The following is a 21,365-nucleotide window of genomic DNA, read 5'->3' as shown; positions in this document are numbered from 1 at the left end:
TCTATTTTGTAAATAAGTTGATTTGTGTCACATTTTAGTTTGCACATATAAGTGATATGTCATGTGTTCCTTACCTCTCTCTGTCTGACTGACTTCACTTAGTAAGTAAGTGATCTCTAGGTCCATCCATGTTGCTGCAGATGGCCAGGTTTCATTCTTTTTTATGGCTGAGTAGTATTCCATTGTACAATTCGGGAGACCTGGGTTTGATCCCTGGGTTGGGAACATTCCCTGGAGAAGGGAACGGCTACCCACTCAAGTATTCTGGCCTGGAGAATTCCATGGACTATATAGTCCTTGGGGTTGCAAAGAGTTGGACACGACTGAGCGCCTTTCACTATAAGGTGTATATACCATATCTTGATCCATTCATCATTAAATGAACATTAAGCATGCTTCCATGTCTTGGCTGTTGTAAATAGGGCTATTATGATTATTGGGGTGCATGTATCTTTTCACATCTTGATCCATTCATCATTAAATGGACGTTAAGCATGCTTCCATGTCTTGGCTGTTGTAAATAGTGCTGTTATGATTATTGGGGTACATGTATCTTTTCAAATTGGAGTTTTCTCTAGATATTTTTGCCCAGGAGTAGGATTGCTGGATCATGTGGCAATTCTGTTTTTCGTTTTTTGTTTTTGTTTTTTTTTTAAGAACTTCCATACTGTTTTTCATAGTAGCTTCTAACTTATATTCCCACCAACAGTGTAGTAGGAGTCCCTTTTCTCCACGCCTTCTTTTTAATGATGGCCATTCTGACTAGTGCAAGGACACCACGAAATATGAGTCTTAACTTTACTATTTTATTTATCACTTCTTTTGGTTTATACACTTTTGGTTTCTATCACTTCTTTTGGTTTTTACTTTTTTTTAATTGGCTTAATCCTTACACCTGCCAGCATTCTTTATCTTCCTTGAGTGCAGTTCATTTAGCTTGCGAGAGACTTAGAGCGTCTGCTGTGTGCTAGTTATTATGTAAGGCACAGGGAAAGCAGGAATGAATAAATTCCGTCCTTACTGGGAAGGAGCTCAAAGTGGAGGGAAGAAGATTGATAAGTAAACAGTCCATCACAATTTCTACTAAGTAAACAGTGTGAAAGAGGCTGTGATACTGGGAAACTCAGGGTGCTTGGGGATACATAAGGAATATAACTTGCCCAGTTGATTGGAGTCAGAAAAGGCTTCCTGAAGGCACTGTCTTCTGAGTTGAATCTTGAGGAAGGAGCAGCATGGAAACAAGACGCTCTAGGGAAACTGTTTGGTATGACTGGGTGCGGCTTGAAGCAGAGAGGAGTGAGAGGTTAGACTGGATTTGTAGACAAGGACCATAATGTAAAGGACTTTTTGAGCTTTTGCATTTTTTTTTCCTGAAGGTAGTAAAGATCTGCTGAAGAATTCTAGACAAGCTTTAATCAGATTTGTGTTTTTAATGTTTAGTAACTTCTTATGCTTCCTTCCCTTCCCCTTTTTTCAAATACGTTCACATCCATTCTGATTCTTTCCCTTGTTTATAAGTGAAGTTTCCTTTGTTCAGTTGGAGTGTTCTTGAACACTTAATGGAACTATAACCACTTATCTCTTATCCTCTGTGGGAAAGGATTAGATAGACACATTTAGAGTTTTGCCAGTATTCTCTGTGTTACTGTTTCAGTTGTCTTTCTCTCTTAATGAACTATTCCAGATTTGTTTTTGTGTCTTATTAACCAGTTTTGTCTGGAGGGATCCATAAAGAATATTACAGTGTATAGTATGAATCAGAATACTTGCCAAGCCAGAAGTCTGTCACCTTTCTGGAAATTTATTAATGAAGATAGACATGAAATCCTAGTAAGCCATAAAGGGTTAATTCCATGAATGACTTAAGTATAATAGTGTTATGTATGAAACCTTAAATTGGTTTCTCTTAGATAATTTTAAAATAGGCAGACTTTTGCAAACTAAATTTGAGGCTTCTCTGAAGTCTGCCTAACAAAATTATTCTTGTTGATGCTGAGTGAAATTCTCCAGCTAGTTGTGTGAAGTCTAGCTCTAGCCATTTACCTTCCTCGGCTTAATTTTCCTCATTAAAATAATACAGGACTAATGTTAGGTGATTTCTAGAGTCTTTTTCTGTTTTGTGATTTGTATATATCTAATAATCTTTTGCAAATTATCTTTCATGTAGTGCTCACATGGTCTTCTGAAGAAGCCATGGGTAGCTGTTGTAGCTGTCCAGATAAAGACACTGTCCCAGATAACCATCGGAACAAGTTTAAGGTCAGTAAAAACTGGATGAGTTGTAGCTCTTGCTGCCTACCTGGATGGTCTTCTTTTACTTCACTTAACACATCTTATTTCCTCACTGGTATCTTCAGACTCTTTCTTTTTGTCCAGTCTGCCTTTTCTTGTTTTAACCAACAAGGACAACATTTTTTACTGACAGTATGAAATCCTCTTTTCCTTTGGTCTTCTATATCCAATTAGAACCACACAATTCTGATAATACTCTCCTTTTTTTCCCCCTAACTTGGAAGACATTTACATTTATTACCTTCCTGTATCATCAGTCATGGATACGAGTGGCTAAATCTTGTATCTCCGTCAGGAAAACAACAGCACTATTGAGTGACTGTTACACACTCTGGAGAACTCAATCTTTGGTCACAGAGATAAGAGCCCCTGGATTTGGTCCCATCAGCCCTCTTTGAAATGACCTGATAATATTGTCTTTAAAATGCCATTTTATAGGTGCCTCTTCAGTCCTGTCACTAGTTCCCAGTCATTGTTTAATGCCTGGATAATTTCGTAACTGAACTCTACCTCCAGTCACCTCTGTGATCCATCCTGCAGTTGACATCAGATTTATCTTCCTCTTTCATTATTCTAAAACTTCAGTGGTGTTCTGTTACTTAGACACTAAGTGTTCCATTCCTTACTCATCCACAGCCATTAATGCCTCTCATATTCTCACCTCAGTCTGCTATAAATCAGCCTCTGGATCACATAAATCTTGGTGTAAATCACAACCTTCTTGCTTCATAGCTTTGTGACCTTTGACAAGTTACACTGTCACCAAGTCTTTGTTCATTTGTATGCAATGGAAACAATAGTATTACCTGCAGTTTAGGATTGGAATTAAATGACAAAATACAAGTAAAGCACTTTGCCCAACCCAGGAGTATAGTAAATTCTCCCTAAGTGTTATCTGTTCTTTAAAGTCTCTGGCCATTTTCTGAAACTCAGCAGTGCAAGGCCTTCCCTGACAAGAACTCAGTGCCAGTCCTGTCTTGATCTCTCTGAAATGTACCTGGTCCCTGCTGTAGCACCGTATCTTTAGGATGTGCCCCCTAAGTCCTGACCCACCAAATCACCCTCTTTATTTCCTTCTTGCCTGGGAAATCCCATGGGCAGAGGACCCTGGTGGGCTATTTATCCATGGGGCTGCAAAGAGTTAGACACAGCTTAGTGACAGAGCATGCATGCGTGCAAACTTATTTATACCCAAAACCCAGCTAAAGTCCCTTTTCTTCATATGTGAAGGCTTTTCTAACAACCCTTGGCTACAGTTCCTGCATTTTGCAGGGTCTATTGTACTCAGTTGTTAGGTTAGTTAAGCATTTAGAGTTCTGTGATATTGACTTTTCTTTGTGTATCTTACCTCCTCAGTGGGAATGTGAGTTCTTTGGGGATGTGAACCAGGTATTGCCCTGCTACGTAATCCATGCCATACAAAAACATTGATTGTTGAATGAAATAACAATAACTGAACCAATCAGCAATAGTACATTTTCCTGAAATTAGTGAAATATGTGCATGACTGTCAAGAGAAAGCATTAAGTTAGCACTAATTAAACCTTTTTTTTTAGGTCATTAATGTCGATGATGATGGAAATGAGTTGGGTTCTGGCATAATGGAACTTACAGACACAGAACTGATTTTATACACTCGCAAACGTGACTCGGTAAAATGGCACTACCTCTGCCTCCGACGCTATGGTTATGATTCGAATCTCTTTTCTTTTGAAAGTGGTCGAAGGTGTCAAACTGGACAAGGTAGGTAGAGCCTTTATTTTTTTCTCCAAACATCATCATCTTTGAATATCATTCTGTAACTCAATTATTTTATATATGTTTAAATTAAACTGTTTTACTTTTATGCTGAATGAAAAAAAATCCTCAAGTGGATTATTTAAAAAGGAGATATGGTACACTATGTATTCACTTATCAAGCATTTATTAAGCATGTTTTCTATATCTAGAATTTTGGCTCATATTAACTTTAAGATTTGATAAGTAAATGAATTAGTCCCAGTAAATTGCTTCTGCCTTTACTGTTACAACACTTCTCTGGTGGCTTAGACGGTAAAGCGTCTGCTTACAATGTGGGAGACCCAGGTTCTATCCCTGGGTTGGGAAGATCCTCTGGAGAAGGAAACGGCAACCCACTTCAGTACTCCTGCTTGGAAAATCCCATGGATGGATTTTCACGTGGTAGGCTACAGTCCATGGGGTCACAAAGAGTTGGACACGACTGAGCGACTTCGCTTTCACTTCACTTTTACTGTTACAGGGCTTCGCTGGTGGCTCAGACAGGAAAGAATCTGCCTGTGATGTGGGAGACCTGAGTTCGATCCCTGGGTAGGGAATACCCCCTGGAGGAGGGCATGGCAGCCCATTCCAGTATTCTTGCCTGAAAAATCCCGTGGACGGAGGAGCCTGACAGGCTAGTCCATGGGGTTGCAAAAGAGTCTGACATGACTGAGTGACTTTCACTTTTACTGTTACAACTTGGGGGAAAGAACTTAAACTTTGGACTTAAGCAGAACATAGTTTTATCTTTTTGCCACTTACTTCTTAAAAGTCCTTGGACAAGTTGGAGAACCTCTTGCATCAAATTCCTTCTGTATCAGAGTGGAATGGTAATCCAATAATTAAACAAGGTAACAATTGTAATCCACAGAGCAAGCGTCTATCAAATGGTGGATTCCTATGGTAATGACAGGTTAGACTCCCCCTGCTGTTAGAAAGCAGACTAGAGCAAGTGTGCAGATCTTGTTTTTGCCTTCCTTATTTTGAGCCATCACCCATGGGCAAATGAAAATTATTCTGTGAACTTTCTTTTGGGCTTGTGTTTTGAAACAGGGAATATAATTAACTTATCAGACATTTATTTGAAAGGCCTTTCTTGCTGTTGGTACACAGAATGCTTCCTTTATAATTTTGTTCTTTGACAGGTGCTCCTTTGTCTTTTTTAGATGTCGTGACCGTGTTTTTTTCCCCTGGTATATATTTGTAGGAATCTTTGCCTTTAAGTGTGCTCGTGCAGAAGAATTATTTAATATGTTACAAGAGATTATGCAGAATAATAGTATAAATGTAGTGGAGGAACCCGTGGTTGAAAGGAATAACCATCAGACAGAATTGGAAGTCCCTAGGACACCTCGAACACCTACAAGTAAGTGTCCATTTCCCCCTCTTCTATTATAAGCTATAGACTATGGATATTTAATCTATACCATGTTAGAAATTACCATTGGCTAACATAAATATAGTGATTGTGAGTTTTGAAAAACTGTTAGCTATAATTATAAACATTTTAAATATGAAAACACAAAGTATTTAATAATATTTTAAATGTGAGTGGAAAGTTAAAAGTGGAGGGAGGTTCTGTTTTGCTCTAGTTTCTTGTGTATCTTACCAGAAACACCCCTTAAACCTCTTAGTTCTGATTGTATCCTCATTCATTTTTTTCTCTGTGCCCTACCCCTACATCCTTTCTGAAACCAATAAACGCAAACTCAGCTCCAGGGTTTGCTGCTCAGAACTTACCCAATGGATATCCCCGATATCCTTCGTTCGGAGATGCTTCATCCCATCCTTCCAGCAGACATCCTTCCGTGGGAAGTGCCCGCCTACCCTCAGTAGGTGAAGAATCTACACATCCTTTGCTGGTGGCCGAGGAACAAGTAAGCATGTCCCGCTGTCCAGTGGTATTGTATGGGGTTAGAGTATTATTATCGTGCTAACACTTGAATGTTTCAGTCAATTTGAATTTTAGTTGTCACTTTTGTATATGACCTTTGTAGTGAAGATTCAGAGGGCAAAGCATATATTTGCTGACATACACCCAAATATGTATAGGTGTTGAGGGAAACTTAGCATTACAGTTAAGTTTGTGGGTCCACAGGAGAGGTGCATCTATAGATGAAGACAGACAAAACTAATGGTCAGTTCTCTTAAAATAACTTCAAAGGAAAGCTTTTTATATTACAGTTTTTGTAAATAGTGCACTACTAGCAGTAAGGCAGATTTTGTCAGTGTTTTTAACAGAGCAATTTAATATTCCCAACTGGTCTGTTTTCATTTTAGGAATGGTGTACCTGGTTGAACATTGTCTGTATTAATTAGCTGTACTTATCTTTTGTCAACAGTATGACTGTTTATCATTAAAGAAATTTCCACTGTTTAAAAATACATTTCTTTGTATTTTTTACTTGTTAAATGAGTTCTTACTATAACTAAATATCCCTCCTTTAGAATTTTATTTTTTGTTTTTCAGATTTTATGTAAAGACTTCTGTATTATCTCCCCCAAATACCATGAGCTTTTCTAAGTAGTGATAATTTCCTACTAGGTGGAACCTATTTTATATCTATGTATCTTATAGAACTCTTATTAAATCTAATAAGGTTTATCTCTTTATATAGTCAGATAATCTATAAATAATGATAAATTTCTCTCTTCCTTTTTAATACTTGTTATTTCCTATTTCTAAATCAGGTTTTAATGCACTGATAGAATTTCTAGAACATCAAAGTAATAATCCCTGTTTGTTCCTGACTTTGTATAGAATGCTTATGTTTCACCATCACATCTATTTTAAAGTAGTTATTCTTTTATCAAGCTAGGAAGATATTTCTACATTTCTCCCACCTCCTCCCAACCTTTTTATTAGTAAAAAACAGGTGCAAAAGCTTTGAAGAATATTCTTAGAAAGTTAATAAAATTAATTGACATAGTCAAGCAGATTTTTTGTTCTTGTTTCTTTTCTTTTAAACAAGCTACTCAGTTTCCTGTTTTGTTTTAGGTACATACCTATGTCAACACTACAGGTGTGCAAGAAGAACGGAAAAACCGCACAAGTGTGCATGTCCCATTGGAGGCAAGAGTTTCTAATGCTGAAAGCAACACACCGAAAGAAGAGTCAAGTAATATTGAGGACAGGGACCCTCAGATTCTTCTTGAACCCGAAGGAGTCAAATTTGTCTTAGGACCAACACCAGTTCAAAAGCAATTAATGGAAAAAGAGAAACTGGAACAACTTGGAAGAGATCAAATCAGTGGAAGTGGTGCAAATAACACAGAATGGGACACTGGCTATGACAGTGATGAGCGAAGAGATGTGCCCTCTGTTAACAAACTGGTGTATGAAAATCTAAATGGCCTATCTCTCCCCAGTGCCTCGGGCTTCAGGAGAGGTCGTCTGCCGTCCACCAGTACCTCAGATACCCAGAATATCAACAACTCAGCTCAGAGAAGAACTGCATTGTTAAACTACGAAAATCTACCATCTTTGCCTCCTGTTTGGGAAGCCCGCAAGCTAAGTAGGGATGAAGATGACAACTTAGGACCAAAGACCCCATCTCTGAATGGCTACCATAATAATCTAGATCCAATGCATAACTATGTAAATACAGAGAATGTAACAGTGCCGGCAAGTGCTCACAAAATAGAGTATTCAAGGCGTCGGGACTGTACGCCGACAGTCTTTAACTTTGATATCAGACGCCCAAGTTTAGAACACAGGCAGCTCAATTACATACAGGTTGACTTGGAAGGTGGCAGTGACTCTGACAACCCTCAGACTCCAAAAACGCCTACCACTCCCCTTCCACAGACCCCTACCAGGCGCACAGAGCTGTATGCTGTGATAGACATCGAGAGAACTGCTGCTATGTCCAATTTGCAGAAAGCACTGCCGCGAGATGATGGTACATCTAGGAAAACGAGACACAATAGTACTGATCTGCCCATGTGAGCCCTGGAAAGCATTTACGTTATTTGCACCTTTGTGAAGTTTTTTTTTTTAAAAAAAATGAAGACGCAAGTGCTTCATTTTTATTTCTGAACACTAACTCCTTTTGTAGACTGATAGAAAAAATTTTTTCTGAATATTTCATGTGCTTCTTTTAAAGGGAATTAATGTAGAGCAGGTACTCATAAAAGAACACTAATTTCATTATATACTACTCATTACTGTACAGCAGCATTCCCATTTTCACAGTGCCTATTTAAAATGAGAGTTGAAGTGAGTGACATGCTGGTCGACTTTTATCAAGATTCTGAACTCATGTATATCATTCATGTGTAAGTCATGGTTGACATTTAAAACGGAGCCTCTTGATAACGTGCATTGCTAACAGATAACTGTAGCTTTGAAAGTACTATTTGTAGATTCACTATTCATGGTATGTGGCCTCCAGCATGTAACATGAGGAATCCTTTATTTTATTAATTGTAGGCTTTTTGACTTGAGCCAAAACATATGTAATGGAAATAGAAGTACCACACCTCCTATGTACCAGTCAGTTCCTTTGCCTTCAGCATTTCTAGAAAGTGGTGTGCCGTTGGTGTGTTGAAAGGCAAGAAAGAGATGAGATTTTGTTTCATCATCTCATGATGTCCTTTGAAGGGCATGTCCAAGTATCTTAATCAGAATTATAAATAGGCTCAAGAATCAGTCTCAGGTCACTTTATCCAAAAACATTAGAAAAATCTGAACCATGATCTCGAAAGTTTCTCTCCTACAGATTATTTACAGTAACATTGTTCTCTTGAGGCATTTGTGCCATTAGATACCATTTACCTTCAGTTTTTCCTTCGGTGTTTGGGATGTCTAACTTTGTTGCTTCGTGTCTTTTTCAATTTAAAATGTTTGAGTTTGTATATAGTTTTGAAATTGGTATGTGTTCATTGTTCTTTAGTTTGCATTTTTGTCCATTTGTGGTTTTGAAGGTTCATTTGGAACTTAACTGTTATTCTATAACAGGGTTGCCCTTGTCCAGTATTTATTTATATGCTGTTTACTTTTCATGTTGATAAAAGCATTCTCTCAGTTTTAAATTTCACTTGTGTCCATAGGTGATCTCTTAAGCAGCTGAGAAGAGAGAGAAAAAAAAAAAAGGAAGTACTTTTAACATGCAAAGTTCCCTAAAGGTACTGTGTTTTCTCTGTGGGCACTCCCCCAGCACTTTAGCAGTGATTTCCTCAGTCACACGGCTGCAGTTATACTTTGCCCACTGTATTGCTCCTCAGCTCTACTGTCCTTTCACTCATAGCTGATCTTGGATTATCCCTTGATTTTAATAGAGTGTTAAGATTATTGCCAGCATAGCAGGTACAGTGGAAGTCTTACAGCAGTGAGATTGTGTCGTAATTAAGGATTGAAAATGAAGTTTATATAAACTGATTATAGAGTCCATATGTCTAGCTCTTGGAAAGTCAAGAATTTTCCAGTTTCCCAAATCCTAGAGAAACGAGAAGGTAGAGTGGAAAGAAGGTTGGATAATCTTGCAAAATATGTCATTATTTCCTCTAAACATGAGGAAGTTTCTGAGATTATGATCTGGATTTATCAGATGTAATTAAGGTTAATTTAGCATGAAAAAGTTTCAGTCATATAGCATCCAACCTGTCCCATAAATGACCTAATTATAGGACAGTGGGTGGATTAGCAAAATAATAGGGTGAGACCATTATAAAGAAAATAAATTATTAAAGGTGTCTTTATCATTTTCAGTGCCATTGGTTTATGTGCATAGCAGAATTTTTTTTTTCCTGTGAATTTGGTGCTTATTAAAGTGTTCACTGTTCTCTAAAAAGAGTACAGTGGTATAGGTGTGCAGCTTCCATTTTCATGTATTGTTCCATTTATGCTTTCTTCTGAGTAGATTGCTAATTGTGCCAAATTTATGTGATGATCTTTGTAATGCGGAATAAGAATTAAGATGGAACCAGTGCATATGGTTTTCTTGGAAACAAGCAGTCAAGACAGAACGTTAACCTCCAAACGAAAGGGCTGACCTATTTACTTATTTTGGAGGTTGGGTACTTTTTTTTTCTTTCTTTCTCTCAGCCTTTTCATTTTTCCTTCCAGATTCTGATTACTTTTTATATTTTTTTAAGCAACTACAATATAACCATTGCAGTTTATGCTTTAAATACTGTGTGCTTTAAAATTGAAAATGGGACCAGTTTGTCTGTTAAGAATTTGATTTTTAGGTACTATGAGTATTAGGGAAGATGTATACAACTGGTATTAATTTCTAGATATCTCTGGAAATCCCCTGTGTCCCTATTTAATAAAAAGTAATGTAGAACACTACTTGTCCTTTGCTGTAGTCTAGTAATGGGCATTAAGCTCTGTCCTGGAAGAATGTACCAATTACTCGGTACATTTTAGAATGAGATATTTTATTGGGATAGAATTGTGGCCATATGTTTCAGACTTTCTGAGACAGACCTAGTTTTAGATACTCTGTTCTGTTGATAGATCATGTGATCCCACTTTCTGGCTTTGGAAATATAATCATTGATCATTTGTTTTCTCCCTAATGGAATCCTCTTTTATCTGTATGGATCATAGCAGCTTTTATCCCAGACCAGGGTTGGAAACTGATATGGGTATTACATGTATTTTTCTCTCAGTGTATTTTATTTCCCAGGTTTATCTTCCTTTAAAAATGAAAATATGGTGCCTTCCCTCCCTCCAGGAAGATTGGCAAATAGTTCCTTTTATTTACTGCTGCTGTGGAGTGATGAGACATGCACTTTACTTTTGAAGACTCAGCAAAAAGCTTTTCACTTCTCAGTATATCCAGAATAGATCACATTTGGGACTAAAGAAAATTTGCCAAGCAATCTTTGTTTTTATAGATATTAATGTTGACCCCACAGTTCAATAAGTCAAGCTAGTGTTTATCACACCCCTAAGTCAAGCTAGTGTTTATCACACCCCCTCCCAAAATATCTGTGGCACAACATATAAAAATGTACCTCAATAATGTTCTATTAAAAATGGGACAGGGGCCTTATGTTTTCATAATTTCCCAATAATGTGCCACCATATTTTTGCCTCAAGGTAAAGGTTTTAGCAGGCTAAAAAATACATCCCATTTCCCCTTGTGCTGTTCCTAACCCATAATGTCCAAGTGTTTGTGCAATGTGTAGTGTGTGTGTGTATAAATATATATGTATATTCACATATACATATATATATGTATATCTCCTTGAAACAGACATACCATCAGAGACAACATTCAGAAGTAACTAATGTATTGGCATCTTTTTCTTATCTCTGATATGTGAGGTATATGGTACTAAATTACCTTTTCCCTGATGTTTGCCAAATTTGAATAAAGGCATTGGTACGAAATCACAGAATGTATAGAAAATGTTTTTGGCTTGAAAAACTAACAAATATTTTATGACATACCATAATATACTCTGCCCAAATCAGCACCCTGTCTTTGCTTTTCTTTACATCCCTCTTCCCCATCCCTACTTCCTCGTGTTTTTGGTATAAAAATTCTTTTGTAGCATCATTACAATTGCAATTCTATGACAATTGGATAATAATAGCATGGAAACGGACTGGTATTAATAGTACAGTAGTCACCAGTGTGCCACATTTGCATTAGTAAATGCAAAATATACATTTTATAAAGGACAAATTTTGTGTTATGTTTTTATTTTCATTACATTGTATAGTATTGTAAGATTATTGTATGTCCTAATTTGCATTATAAATGTTTTTTTCCTACGTAAAGGCATAAATATAGCAACTTTGTATAAAGGTAGCTTATTAGATTTTTGATTTTGTATTTTATAAAAAAAATTGTCTAACAGTGGGACTACCATTGCCAAATTGTACATGAAATATGAATTTTACCCCTTATGGTTAATTTCATTTCTAAACATTCCATATTTCTCTAATAAGACATAAGTGATACTGTACTATGCATAAATGGTATTTTAATGCTGTTTCATATCAGCATTTTAAATTTTGGTTTGCATTTTTAATATTGGCAAAATTTACCACTGTTGATTAAACCTTGTTGTATATGTAACAACATCTTTTGCCCTCCCCACCCTTGTTCTCTATTTCTCCCTGTCAGTGCCAACTTCATACATTTTGTAGCATGGCAATAAAATATAACTTTTACACTGAGGCCAAGCGTGGCTTTTTGGAGGATATGGAGATGGGAGGACTGCCCTCTAGTTATGCTTTGCATATGACTTTCTGCCACATAAACCATGTTTCCAGGCATGAGGAAATTATCTCGTATATGATGTGAACATGCTTTTAAAGACAAGTGTGAATGTTGCTTTTAAGCTTAATTTTTGTCCTTAACTAATTTTTTACCTTTGGGAAAGTCAGAGTTCTGGAAGTACAATCAAACCTTTATTAACTGGAGTACTTAAAGAATGAGCTAATAACTGAATTTAGTTCAACAAGGGCTAAGCAACACATTTTTAAAATCCTTATTTATTGTAGAGTATTAGTATACTATCCTAAAAATTATATGTAAAATATGGTTTCACCTTAGATGATTTAGGATCTTGCAATGCCTTACTGTTGTCATTCTGGCATAAATTCCCATGACGAGGTACTCAAGTTGATACTGGAAGCTGAGCTTGACTATACAACTAACATTAAGCATTCATGAAAAACTGCTTTGTTTAATAAAATCTGATCAGAGTTCTTATGGTTACTTTCACCTATTGCCGAAAGTAGACTGCAATAAAACCCCAATAAAAGTTTGGTTGGATACCTGTTTAAAGTTTCACTGTATTTATACTTCACACGTTTCTTGAGACTTTATGATAAGAGGTTTTATTTCTTAGTCTCATATCACCACCTCCATTTTCAAAGTGAAGTGGGTCAAGGATTATGTTTCAAAGTGAAATGAAATTTTGAGTATTTGCCAGACTCTCAAGAACTTTTATCTTCTTGGTCATTCAAACTAGTAGTTCTTAGGCCGGGATTCCAAACCTGTTGTCACCTAGTGGCACTGCAAAGCCTGTTTGGGTACAACTCAAGATGTAGATCATTTCAATAGTAAAGGGAATAGGCAGGTCCACAAATGGTCAGGTGCTTGCTATGTACCAGACACTATGGAGCACACAGATCGGTTTAAGATGTGACAGAGACCACATCTTACTTAGGTATCTTGGGTATTCTCAGAGATTAAAAACTTTTTTGGATTATTTCTGTATTTTTCCTTTGAGTTCCTCTGAAGATAATAACTGTTCACATGTTCTTGTTTAATGAATAAGCACAAACTAGGCCCTCTCTTAGTAATGAAGATAGTTAATTCTTGTTCTCAAAAGAATCTATAGTTTAGAACAGCCCTTCTAACTGGGGGCAGTGCCCTTCCTCTCCCCAGAGAAATAAACCCTAAGATATAAATTATATATAAAGGACTACAATCTCTGATACCTCTACAATAATACTAGCTATATACCTTAGGAGAATTGAAAAAAAAATTATTCCAATTCTTAATTTGTGATAAAGGCATGTACAAAGGAAAGGCACCTAACTCAGCCTGAGAATGAAAGTTGTTAAGAAAATTTTGAAGAAGGTAATCCCTGAGGTGTTTGATGAGAGTTTTTACAGATTAGGGCAGGGTAGAGAGGATATCTTGTGTGTGTTTTAGTCACTCAGTTGTGTCCGACTCTGCGACCCCATGGACTGCACAGCCCACCAGGCTCTTCTGTTCATGGGATTCTCCAGGCAAGGATACTCAAGTGGGTTGTCATTTCCTTCTCCAAGGATATCTTAGGGAGAAGAAATACCCAGTGCAAAGCCACGGAAGTATAGAAAGATCACAGTGTTCAGTGATGGCAAAGATTCCATTTGCTTGGAGCATAGAGTGCAAAGGCAGGTTTGTGGGCATAGAGAAGGGAGAAATTAGAGACATCCCATAGATTTAGAATGCAAGAGTTTTTGTTTTATTCTAAGTCAGGTGAGAGAATTTGAAGGATTTTAAACACTGGAGAAACAACATTTTATAAAAAGGACCCTGACATCAACATGGAGGATACAGTAGAGGACATGACATTTTAATAATGGAGGGAGACTAAAATGGAGGTAAAACTGGATAAATGCTTTTTCAAAGGCATTTTTAAAGGAGTTTTGAGGTTATCTGCTGCTCTGCAACAAGCCACCTTAAAACTGAGTGGCTTAAAGCAACAAATCATGTTATTCTCACATTGCTATAGATCAGAGTAGGCAGGCATATGGAACTCACCCTAAATTACAAAACTAATATATGGAAGGGTTGAAACCCAAACCTATGCATCCTGGTTCCTGAAACTTGAGTGTTCAGCCCCTGGAGGTACAAGGGTGACACCAAATAACACAGTAAAGGAGGAAAAGTAAAAAAACACATGCAATGGAGAAAGGACAAATTGCTGGGAGTCCCCATGTTAGGGGGCTGCTTCTGGCTGTCTCTGGCCTCCACTCCACAGGTGGCAAAGCCTGCCTCCTAGTCCCCATCCAAAAGCCCCTGACTAAGTTTTTCCTCCCCAGCACCCCCTCCAGAGACCAGCAGGGAAGGAGCCCTGGGTTCTCCATCACCCATAGTCTGAGGCTTGCCTGCCAGAGGGCATAACAATCTGTATTTCCACATACGTGATTTTGCCCATAATAAAAACAGCTGTTTTCAATATTATGCAGGTATCTTACCTTCTTGTATTGTAATTCTTCTCATTCCAGTGTGTGATTTGAAATATTCTGGTTGAGGTGCATTTCCTGAAAGAAAAGCAAACTTTTCCACAAAGAACACAAAACTCTTGGTCGATTTAAAATAATTTGTCCAATCTGAACATCCCTTTTCATGATGGACCTTGGAAAGAGTGTAAACTGGGGTCAGCAGCCATTTTTCTGTAAAACAGTAGATAGTAAATGTTTTAGGCTTTATGGGCTACACATTTGTCATGACTGCTCTTTCCATTGTATAACTGTGTTGTTCAGTATAAAAATGAATTTGCTTGTGTCACAACCAAGCTTTATGGACATCAAAATATAAATTTCATATAATTTTAATGCATCACAACAGTTTTTATGTTTCTAATCATTTAAAAAGGTAAAAACCACTCTTAACTCTCTGGTCATATAAAATCAGGTGGCAGGTTGGATCTGGCTTCCAATGGTTTCTCAATCCCTGGGGTAAACTAACCCTCTTAGCATGCATCTCAAAGGTACAAAAGATTAAAAATTGAAAGCAGCTATCAATGTTAACAATTACCAAAATACAAGAACTTGTTAAGAGATCAGCCAAAGGGAGAAAAAGGTATCAGATGCAAAGCTAAACATTATTTTTAAGCACAAAAATTGTGTTTTAAATGTCCTAGGGGGTCAGCTTAGAGAGAGTATAAAATTATTCTTAATAAATGGGAATATTTGGGATTTATTTTGCTCTCTACCAAGCCATTATGTAAAAGGATATTAGTCATCTCTACAGCTGTGTGTTGTGTGGAGGGGGGAATGAGTGAAAGGCAAAACCTCCTGAAAGTGAGCAAGCAGGACAAAATAAATGTCTCCATCAGAGCTCACAAGACCTCGTCCCGGACCATCCAAATAAAAACAGCATTTGGACTTCCATGGTGATCCAGTGGTTAATCTGCCTGCCAGTGCTGGGGACATGAGTTCGATTCCTAGTCCAGGAACATTTCACGTGCTGGGGAGCAACTACTACTGAGCCAATGAGTTCTATAGTCCATGCTCTGCAACAAGAGGAGCCATGGCAATGAGAAGCCTGCACATGCAACTCCTTGCACACAACAATGAAGACCCAGTGTGGCCAAAACTAATTAATTAAAAAAACAGCATTTTATAATTTAATGAAATGAGGTCATCTTACTCAATAATGTTTAAAATAGCAATAAAATATTATTTAGAAAGATGATGGTAAATTTTTTAAAAAGCTTAAAAGGTTGAAAGTGGTTGCTTCTGGGGAGAGGAGTCAATGCTGATGGTGAATTACATTTTCCATTATTAGTTACAGAGCCTAAGCTTGCTCTGCTTACAGGCCAGTGAATCTGGTAATGAGGCTGTTGGGGCAAGGAATAATGACTTTTAATCGGAAAGCTAGCAAACCAAGAAGGAGACAGACGTGTGTCTCAAAAAACCATCTTCCCTGAGTCCAAATTCAGGCTTTTTTGATACAGAGGAAGGGGAGGGGATGGTGTGTGCCACAATGCCAGTGGCAGAGCAAGACTACCACTACCAGTTGCTCTAACAGCCCAGCACCTGCCCTGCCCCATTACAATTCCCCACTGCCAATGCCCATTCCATAATCTTGTGGGGCAAAGGGGGCAATGATCTTTCTTGCTGCTTCCTACCAAATGGGGGAGATGGGGTGATTGTGAAATGGAATTGATGAGTTTCAGGTTGGGAATATTTCTTAAAATTTTCAGTAAGCGATACAGTTGTTTTTCTGAAACTACAATTATTAGAATCTGATGAGATTCCTTCTACAATGAAATTTTAATCTCAGTACTTACCCTTTTTGAAGAGCAACTTTTAAGTGTTCACAAACCCACTGCTCTCAAGGTCTCTTAGGAGTTGGGTCATTTTCTAATGACAGTGGGGCTGCTTTAACCTGAGTGTGATGAGTTCACAGCTTTACTGCAGCTAACTTGACAGATGAGCGCCTGGTAGGTAAGATCACTTGTGGTCCTGTCCACTTCACCATCAGCTAGTATTCAGGCCCCTGTACTCTCCAGGTTTTAAGGAGGACTCGGTCTCCAGCCTGGAAAGGATGTAAGGCTATTGCAGCTGGATAGGCAGACCTGCTGGAAGCAAACTCATAAACAGTAGTAGTACAGTGCCCAGAGTTTTGACATAATTGGCAACTGCTAGATCTTGCGAAGCATTTATAGATTCTCATGCCTGGGCAGACACCTGAAATGGCCTACTATACAGTATTTCAAAGGGGCTTAATTTAAGCCTGCTTCTGGGAGCCGTTCTGAAAGAGCCCGTCCTGAAAAAGTATCCACAGATACTAGCAGGTATTTCCTACAGTTTGAGGCATTTGAGTTGAGTTTGCCAGATCTCAGTGGGGCAGGTTCCTCTGTGTTGGGTTCCCATCTGGGGAGGTCTGACAGCAGTCTTTGGGTTATTTTTTAGCACAAATCATGCAATTTTGAGTGATTACTGGATGGTCCTTTGTAGGTTATGCCTCATTATGTATTTTTGATTTTTGAATCCATTGTAAGGAGGCATCTCTCCCATAATGCTTATTATTATGAATGCGCTGCAGCACAGTATCCAAGAGGGCCTCAGGAGTTAAAATAATTCTTTGTGCATGACATTTCCAGCCAGATGAGGTATGATCAAGAGTGAACCCCTGCTCTTTGGCCCTCTCCTTGTCCTTTTCTGAATACATTGGTTGGTATTTTGACAAATCAATCTGTGGGAGAAGTGATGCTATCATGGCAATGGATGGAGGGATATTCCCCAGAGTTTGAATGAACACCCTGAGACTTCTGCTTTGTCTCTCATGGACATACAATTTGAAAGGTTTCTTTAACTCTGGTAGTCCCAAACCCAGGGCTGAGACATGCTTTGTTTTCATTGTTTCAAAGGCTTTTTAGCACCGTGTAATCCAAGTAGGGGCTCAAAATCCTGTCCCTTTAAAGCCTCATAGAAGGGTTTTACTACGAGTCCATAGTTAGGTATCCAAATCTGACAGACTCCTGCCATTCCCAGAAATCTTCTCAGCTGTCTGTGAGTCTTGCCCTGCAATTGCCTGTTTTCTATCAGGCAAAAGACTTCACTGTCCTTGGGAAAGGACAAAGCCTAGGTATGTAAATTGTTGCTTACATATTTGGGCCTTTTCCTGGGAAAACATATCCACAATTCCAGATAATTCAGGGTTCTTACGGTATTTTGTAGACAACTTATTATATGTAGGGCTTGCTATGAGCAAATCATCCACATATTGGTGTACGAGTCCTTCATCCAACATGAAGTTTCTAAGGTCCCTAGCTAGCATTTTTCCAAACAAGGCAGAAGAAATCTTAAATCCGTAAGGCAGGACTGTCCAACAATACTGTTGGACTACCTGTGTTTTGGGGTCCTGCCCTGAGTTCTAGGTCAAAAGCAAACAGCTGCTGTGATTCTCCTGCAATAGGATTGCAAAACAAAAAAGCATCTTACAAGTCCAAAACAGAACCAGCTGTATTCTCCTGGAATTGTTGTAAGCAGGGTGTATAGGTTAGGTACTACAGGGTGCAAATCTTGGACTATTTCATTAACAGCCCTCAAGTCTCGGACAAAGCAATACTTTATTCAATTTGGCTTTTTGACCAGGAGGATAGGTATGTTATCCAGGAACCTGGAAGGTTTAATCAGTCCTGTTTTCAAAAACTTTTTGAGAACTGGCTGAATTCCCTTTTGGGCCACTTGTCTCAGAGGGTATTGTTTTAGATTAGGTATCCCAGAGCCCCTTTTTGCCAGGACTTGTACTGGCCGTGGACTTGAATTGGCCATGTGTGTTTTGGTCTTCCCTGGGGTGCCATCAGCCCACAACTTCTTTTATTGTTTTCCTGCTTATTAGCCTGGTGCAGTCTTCTCCCCAGTGTCCTTCCTCCTTACAGTAAGTGCACTGTTTCTTCCCTGATGGTGGCTCACCTCTCTTTGGGTTACTGGCCTTCAGGAATCCAATGCTGCTGTCAAAAAAGTAGCGTTCCATCCTGCATTCTCTTGCTTCTGCTGTTGTGCCCTGTTGAACACATTAAAAGCAACATCTACCAATTAAGAAGGGTTCATTCCAAATGTACCATCTAACTTCAGTAGTTTTCTTCTTATATCTGGGGCGCTTTGCCCAACAAATGTCATATCTACCATTCTCTTATTTCTGGGGCCCTCAGGTTCTGCCTCAGTGACTGTCTATAAGCTTGATAAATTCTTTCTAAAAAACATGAATGGATCCTCACTGGAGTTTTGGTTTTCCTGAATTTTGTTTAAGCTCCTCTGCCTAGGTATTCCCTTTCAAAGACCCGCTAAGGTACACTTCCTACAATGCTCCAGGTGTGGTGGCATATCTCCATTATTAGGATCCTAGTCAGGCTCAGCAATAGGAGCTGCCAGATTTGCTTCTGCAGTTACATCCAGGAATCTGCTAGATGATGCTGGTGTGCTTCCTCCCTAGTGTCAATGATCATCCATCCTCCTCTCATCCCCAGAAAGCATCTTATTCAGGAATGTAAATATATGCCCAAGAGGGATGGTGAGTGGCAAAGACAGAAGGGAAAAGTTCAGTCACATGGTGGAGGGGCAGTCTTTCGGTAAGTAGGGTTATGGTTTTTCCAATTAAATCTGAAGTTGAGACTGGATTGTGCATCCATAGAAACCCAACTGGTTGGTCATTTGCATTAAGGCCTCATACAGGATGTCAGCACAAGGGAAACTGCCCTGCTCCAAAAGTGACTCCCTGCAAGGTCTTAGACCAAACCACGGTCGGCCCTGTGTCCGAGGGCTTAAGGTAGAAACTTCTAATTGATCCCCACAAGCAGGGGAAACAGGAGCAGGTGAGTATGCTGGTGACATGGGCTGTGTTGGTATAGCCTGCTTGGCCAGTGGGAGAGATGGGTTGGCTGGAGGGGGTTTTAAGTTTTGAAATAACATATTTTCACTCTCATTTTCTCTCTTATAGAATAGGTTTTCACTTGGTTTTCCTTTTAGACTGCTGTACAATAAAGCAGCAGCCATCTGACGCCTTGTCCTCCTGATTCAAAAGCATAAATGCTTCTACATATGGAATCTCTTCATTTTTACCTGCTCTTTCACAAAAGAACTCTAATTGCAAGATCTTATAATAATTAAGTGAGCCATTCAAGGGCCATCGCTCACCTGATCCTAACATATAATGGGACCACACACTACTACAGTAGAATATCATCTCTTTCTTAGTTACAGACCCACAGCTATATTTCATACATTTATTTAAGATATGCCCCAAATGGATTTCCTGAGGGACAGAGTATTTCCCATGTTTATAAGTTCAAGAACAACAAAGCAAAAAAGCACAAGCAAATTTCAATACCAAAAGTACAAACGGATTCCATCATGAATGAATGCAAACAAACTGGTTCACAAATCTATGAGTCCAACAACAATCCCCCTCTGCAACAGGGCACCTCAATCACATGCAAAAGAAAATGGCTTTTCCCTTAAGGGAAAAGCCCAAATTGAAAGTAGGGAATATCCCCAGTTTTATACAGGAGAGCAACTTACAACTTACTATATGGAGCTTGTGTGTGCTCAGTTGCTCAGTCCTGTCCGACTCTGCGACCCCATGGACTGTAGTCTGCCAGGCTTCTCTGTCCATGGGATTTTCCAGGCAAGAATACTGGAGTGGGATGCCATTTCCTTTTCCAGGATAGCTTCTCGACCCAGGGATCGAACCTGTGAATCTTAGGTCTACGGTCATTAGCGGGTGGGTTCTTTACCACTAGTGCCACCTGAGAAGCCCTTTCCCAAATGTGGATTCTTTCCTCCAACTGCCAAGCGCAGGGGCAGCTGGGAATACTTCAGGGAATTTTGAAGGCAAAATCCTCAGGAAGAGTGGTTCAGGAAGCTGCTAGGGCCTAACCTAAAAATTCCCAAACTGGAGCCAGCTGGCCACAACAAACAAGGTTCCTGGCTGGCATTGCCAAAATTTACCAGCCCAGGTTTACTCTGTTTGCTGCTGCTGCTGCTTCAGTCGTGTCCAACTCTCTGCGACCCCATGGACGGCAGCCCACCAGGCTCCCCCGTCCCTGGGATTCTCCAGGCAAGAACGCTGGAGTGGCTGTTTGCTCCACAACAGGCCAATAAATCAGGAGATGAGTTGTTCAGGCAAAGAATAATGACTGTAATTGGGAAGCTAGCAGACCAAGATGATGACAGACTAGTATCTCAAAAGACCATCTTCCCTTAGTCCTAGTTCAGGCTCCATTTATACAGAGGATAAAGGGCGAGAGAGAGACCTATGGTAACAGCCACATGCCTGTCCGGCCCCTATTACATTAGTATATATCGCTTTAAATTCTGTATATGCAGTACCTTAAAGCAACATTTTTTTAAAGGTTAAATTTAGGAGAAAACCTGCGAGAAAACTCCGTTGCTATGGCAACCCCCACAGCGCAACTTCTTTTCCATCTTTGCGGGTTCTACTCGCAAACCTCTGGGCCGCAGGCAAGATGTCCAGCCCTCCCCTTCCTGTTTTCCAGTAGGTGCCAACGCAGAAAGCAAGGCCCCAGTCAAGGCCCCGCCTCTCCAGTGTGACGGGCAGTCTTTCCGACCCTCAAAATGCTGCCCCCTCCCATCCCCG

General features: G+C 39.1%; 1 protein-coding gene, 1 long non-coding RNA gene and 1 other non-coding gene across 11 annotated transcripts in view; 1 reads left to right on the top strand and 2 right to left on the bottom strand.

The window, feature by feature from the left end:
* The window catches only part of FRS2 (fibroblast growth factor receptor substrate 2), a 152,132-nt gene extending 139,308 nt beyond the window's left edge, over positions 1–12,824 (top strand). For all 7 annotated transcript variants that reach the window (XM_060412803.1, XM_060412802.1, XM_042246927.2 and 4 more), the window contains 5 exons: positions 2,168–2,259; positions 3,849–4,035; positions 5,279–5,437; positions 5,785–5,948; positions 7,070–12,824. In XM_060412803.1, coding sequence (XP_060268786.1) covers positions 2,194–2,259; positions 3,849–4,035; positions 5,279–5,437; positions 5,785–5,948; positions 7,070–8,020 — 1,527 coding nt within the window. In that variant the 5' untranslated portion in view covers positions 2,168–2,193 and the 3' untranslated portion in view covers positions 8,021–12,824. The remainder of the gene's footprint in view (positions 1–2,167; positions 2,260–3,848; positions 4,036–5,278; positions 5,438–5,784; positions 5,949–7,069) is intronic.
* On the bottom strand, positions 821–21,255 carry LOC132659445 (uncharacterized). 3 transcript variants are annotated; one of them, XR_009599928.1, is made up of 3 exons: positions 20,295–21,255; positions 14,732–18,773; positions 821–9,139 (listed from the first exon to the last, which is right to left on the bottom strand). It is a non-coding gene; the product is annotated as an uncharacterized LOC132659445 (long non-coding RNA). The 3 variants fall into 3 exon arrangements; XR_009599927.1 differs by lacking the exon at positions 821–9,139 and having other exon boundaries at positions 13,973–18,773; positions 20,288–21,255; XR_009599926.1 differs by lacking the exon at positions 821–9,139 and having other exon boundaries at positions 13,973–18,773.
* On the bottom strand, positions 2,571–2,698 carry LOC114114240 (small nucleolar RNA SNORA25). The gene has a single exon (XR_003589070.1). It is a non-coding gene; the product is annotated as a small nucleolar RNA SNORA25 (small nucleolar RNA).
* Positions 21,256–21,365: the final 110 nt, after the last annotated feature.

This window comes from Ovis aries, chromosome 3 (genome assembly GCF_016772045.2).
Source record: "Ovis aries strain OAR_USU_Benz2616 breed Rambouillet chromosome 3, ARS-UI_Ramb_v3.0, whole genome shotgun sequence".
In the NCBI taxonomy this organism is placed as follows: Eukaryota; Metazoa; Chordata; class Mammalia; order Artiodactyla; family Bovidae; genus Ovis; species Ovis aries.
This window is presented reverse-complemented; position numbering and strand designations above follow the sequence as displayed.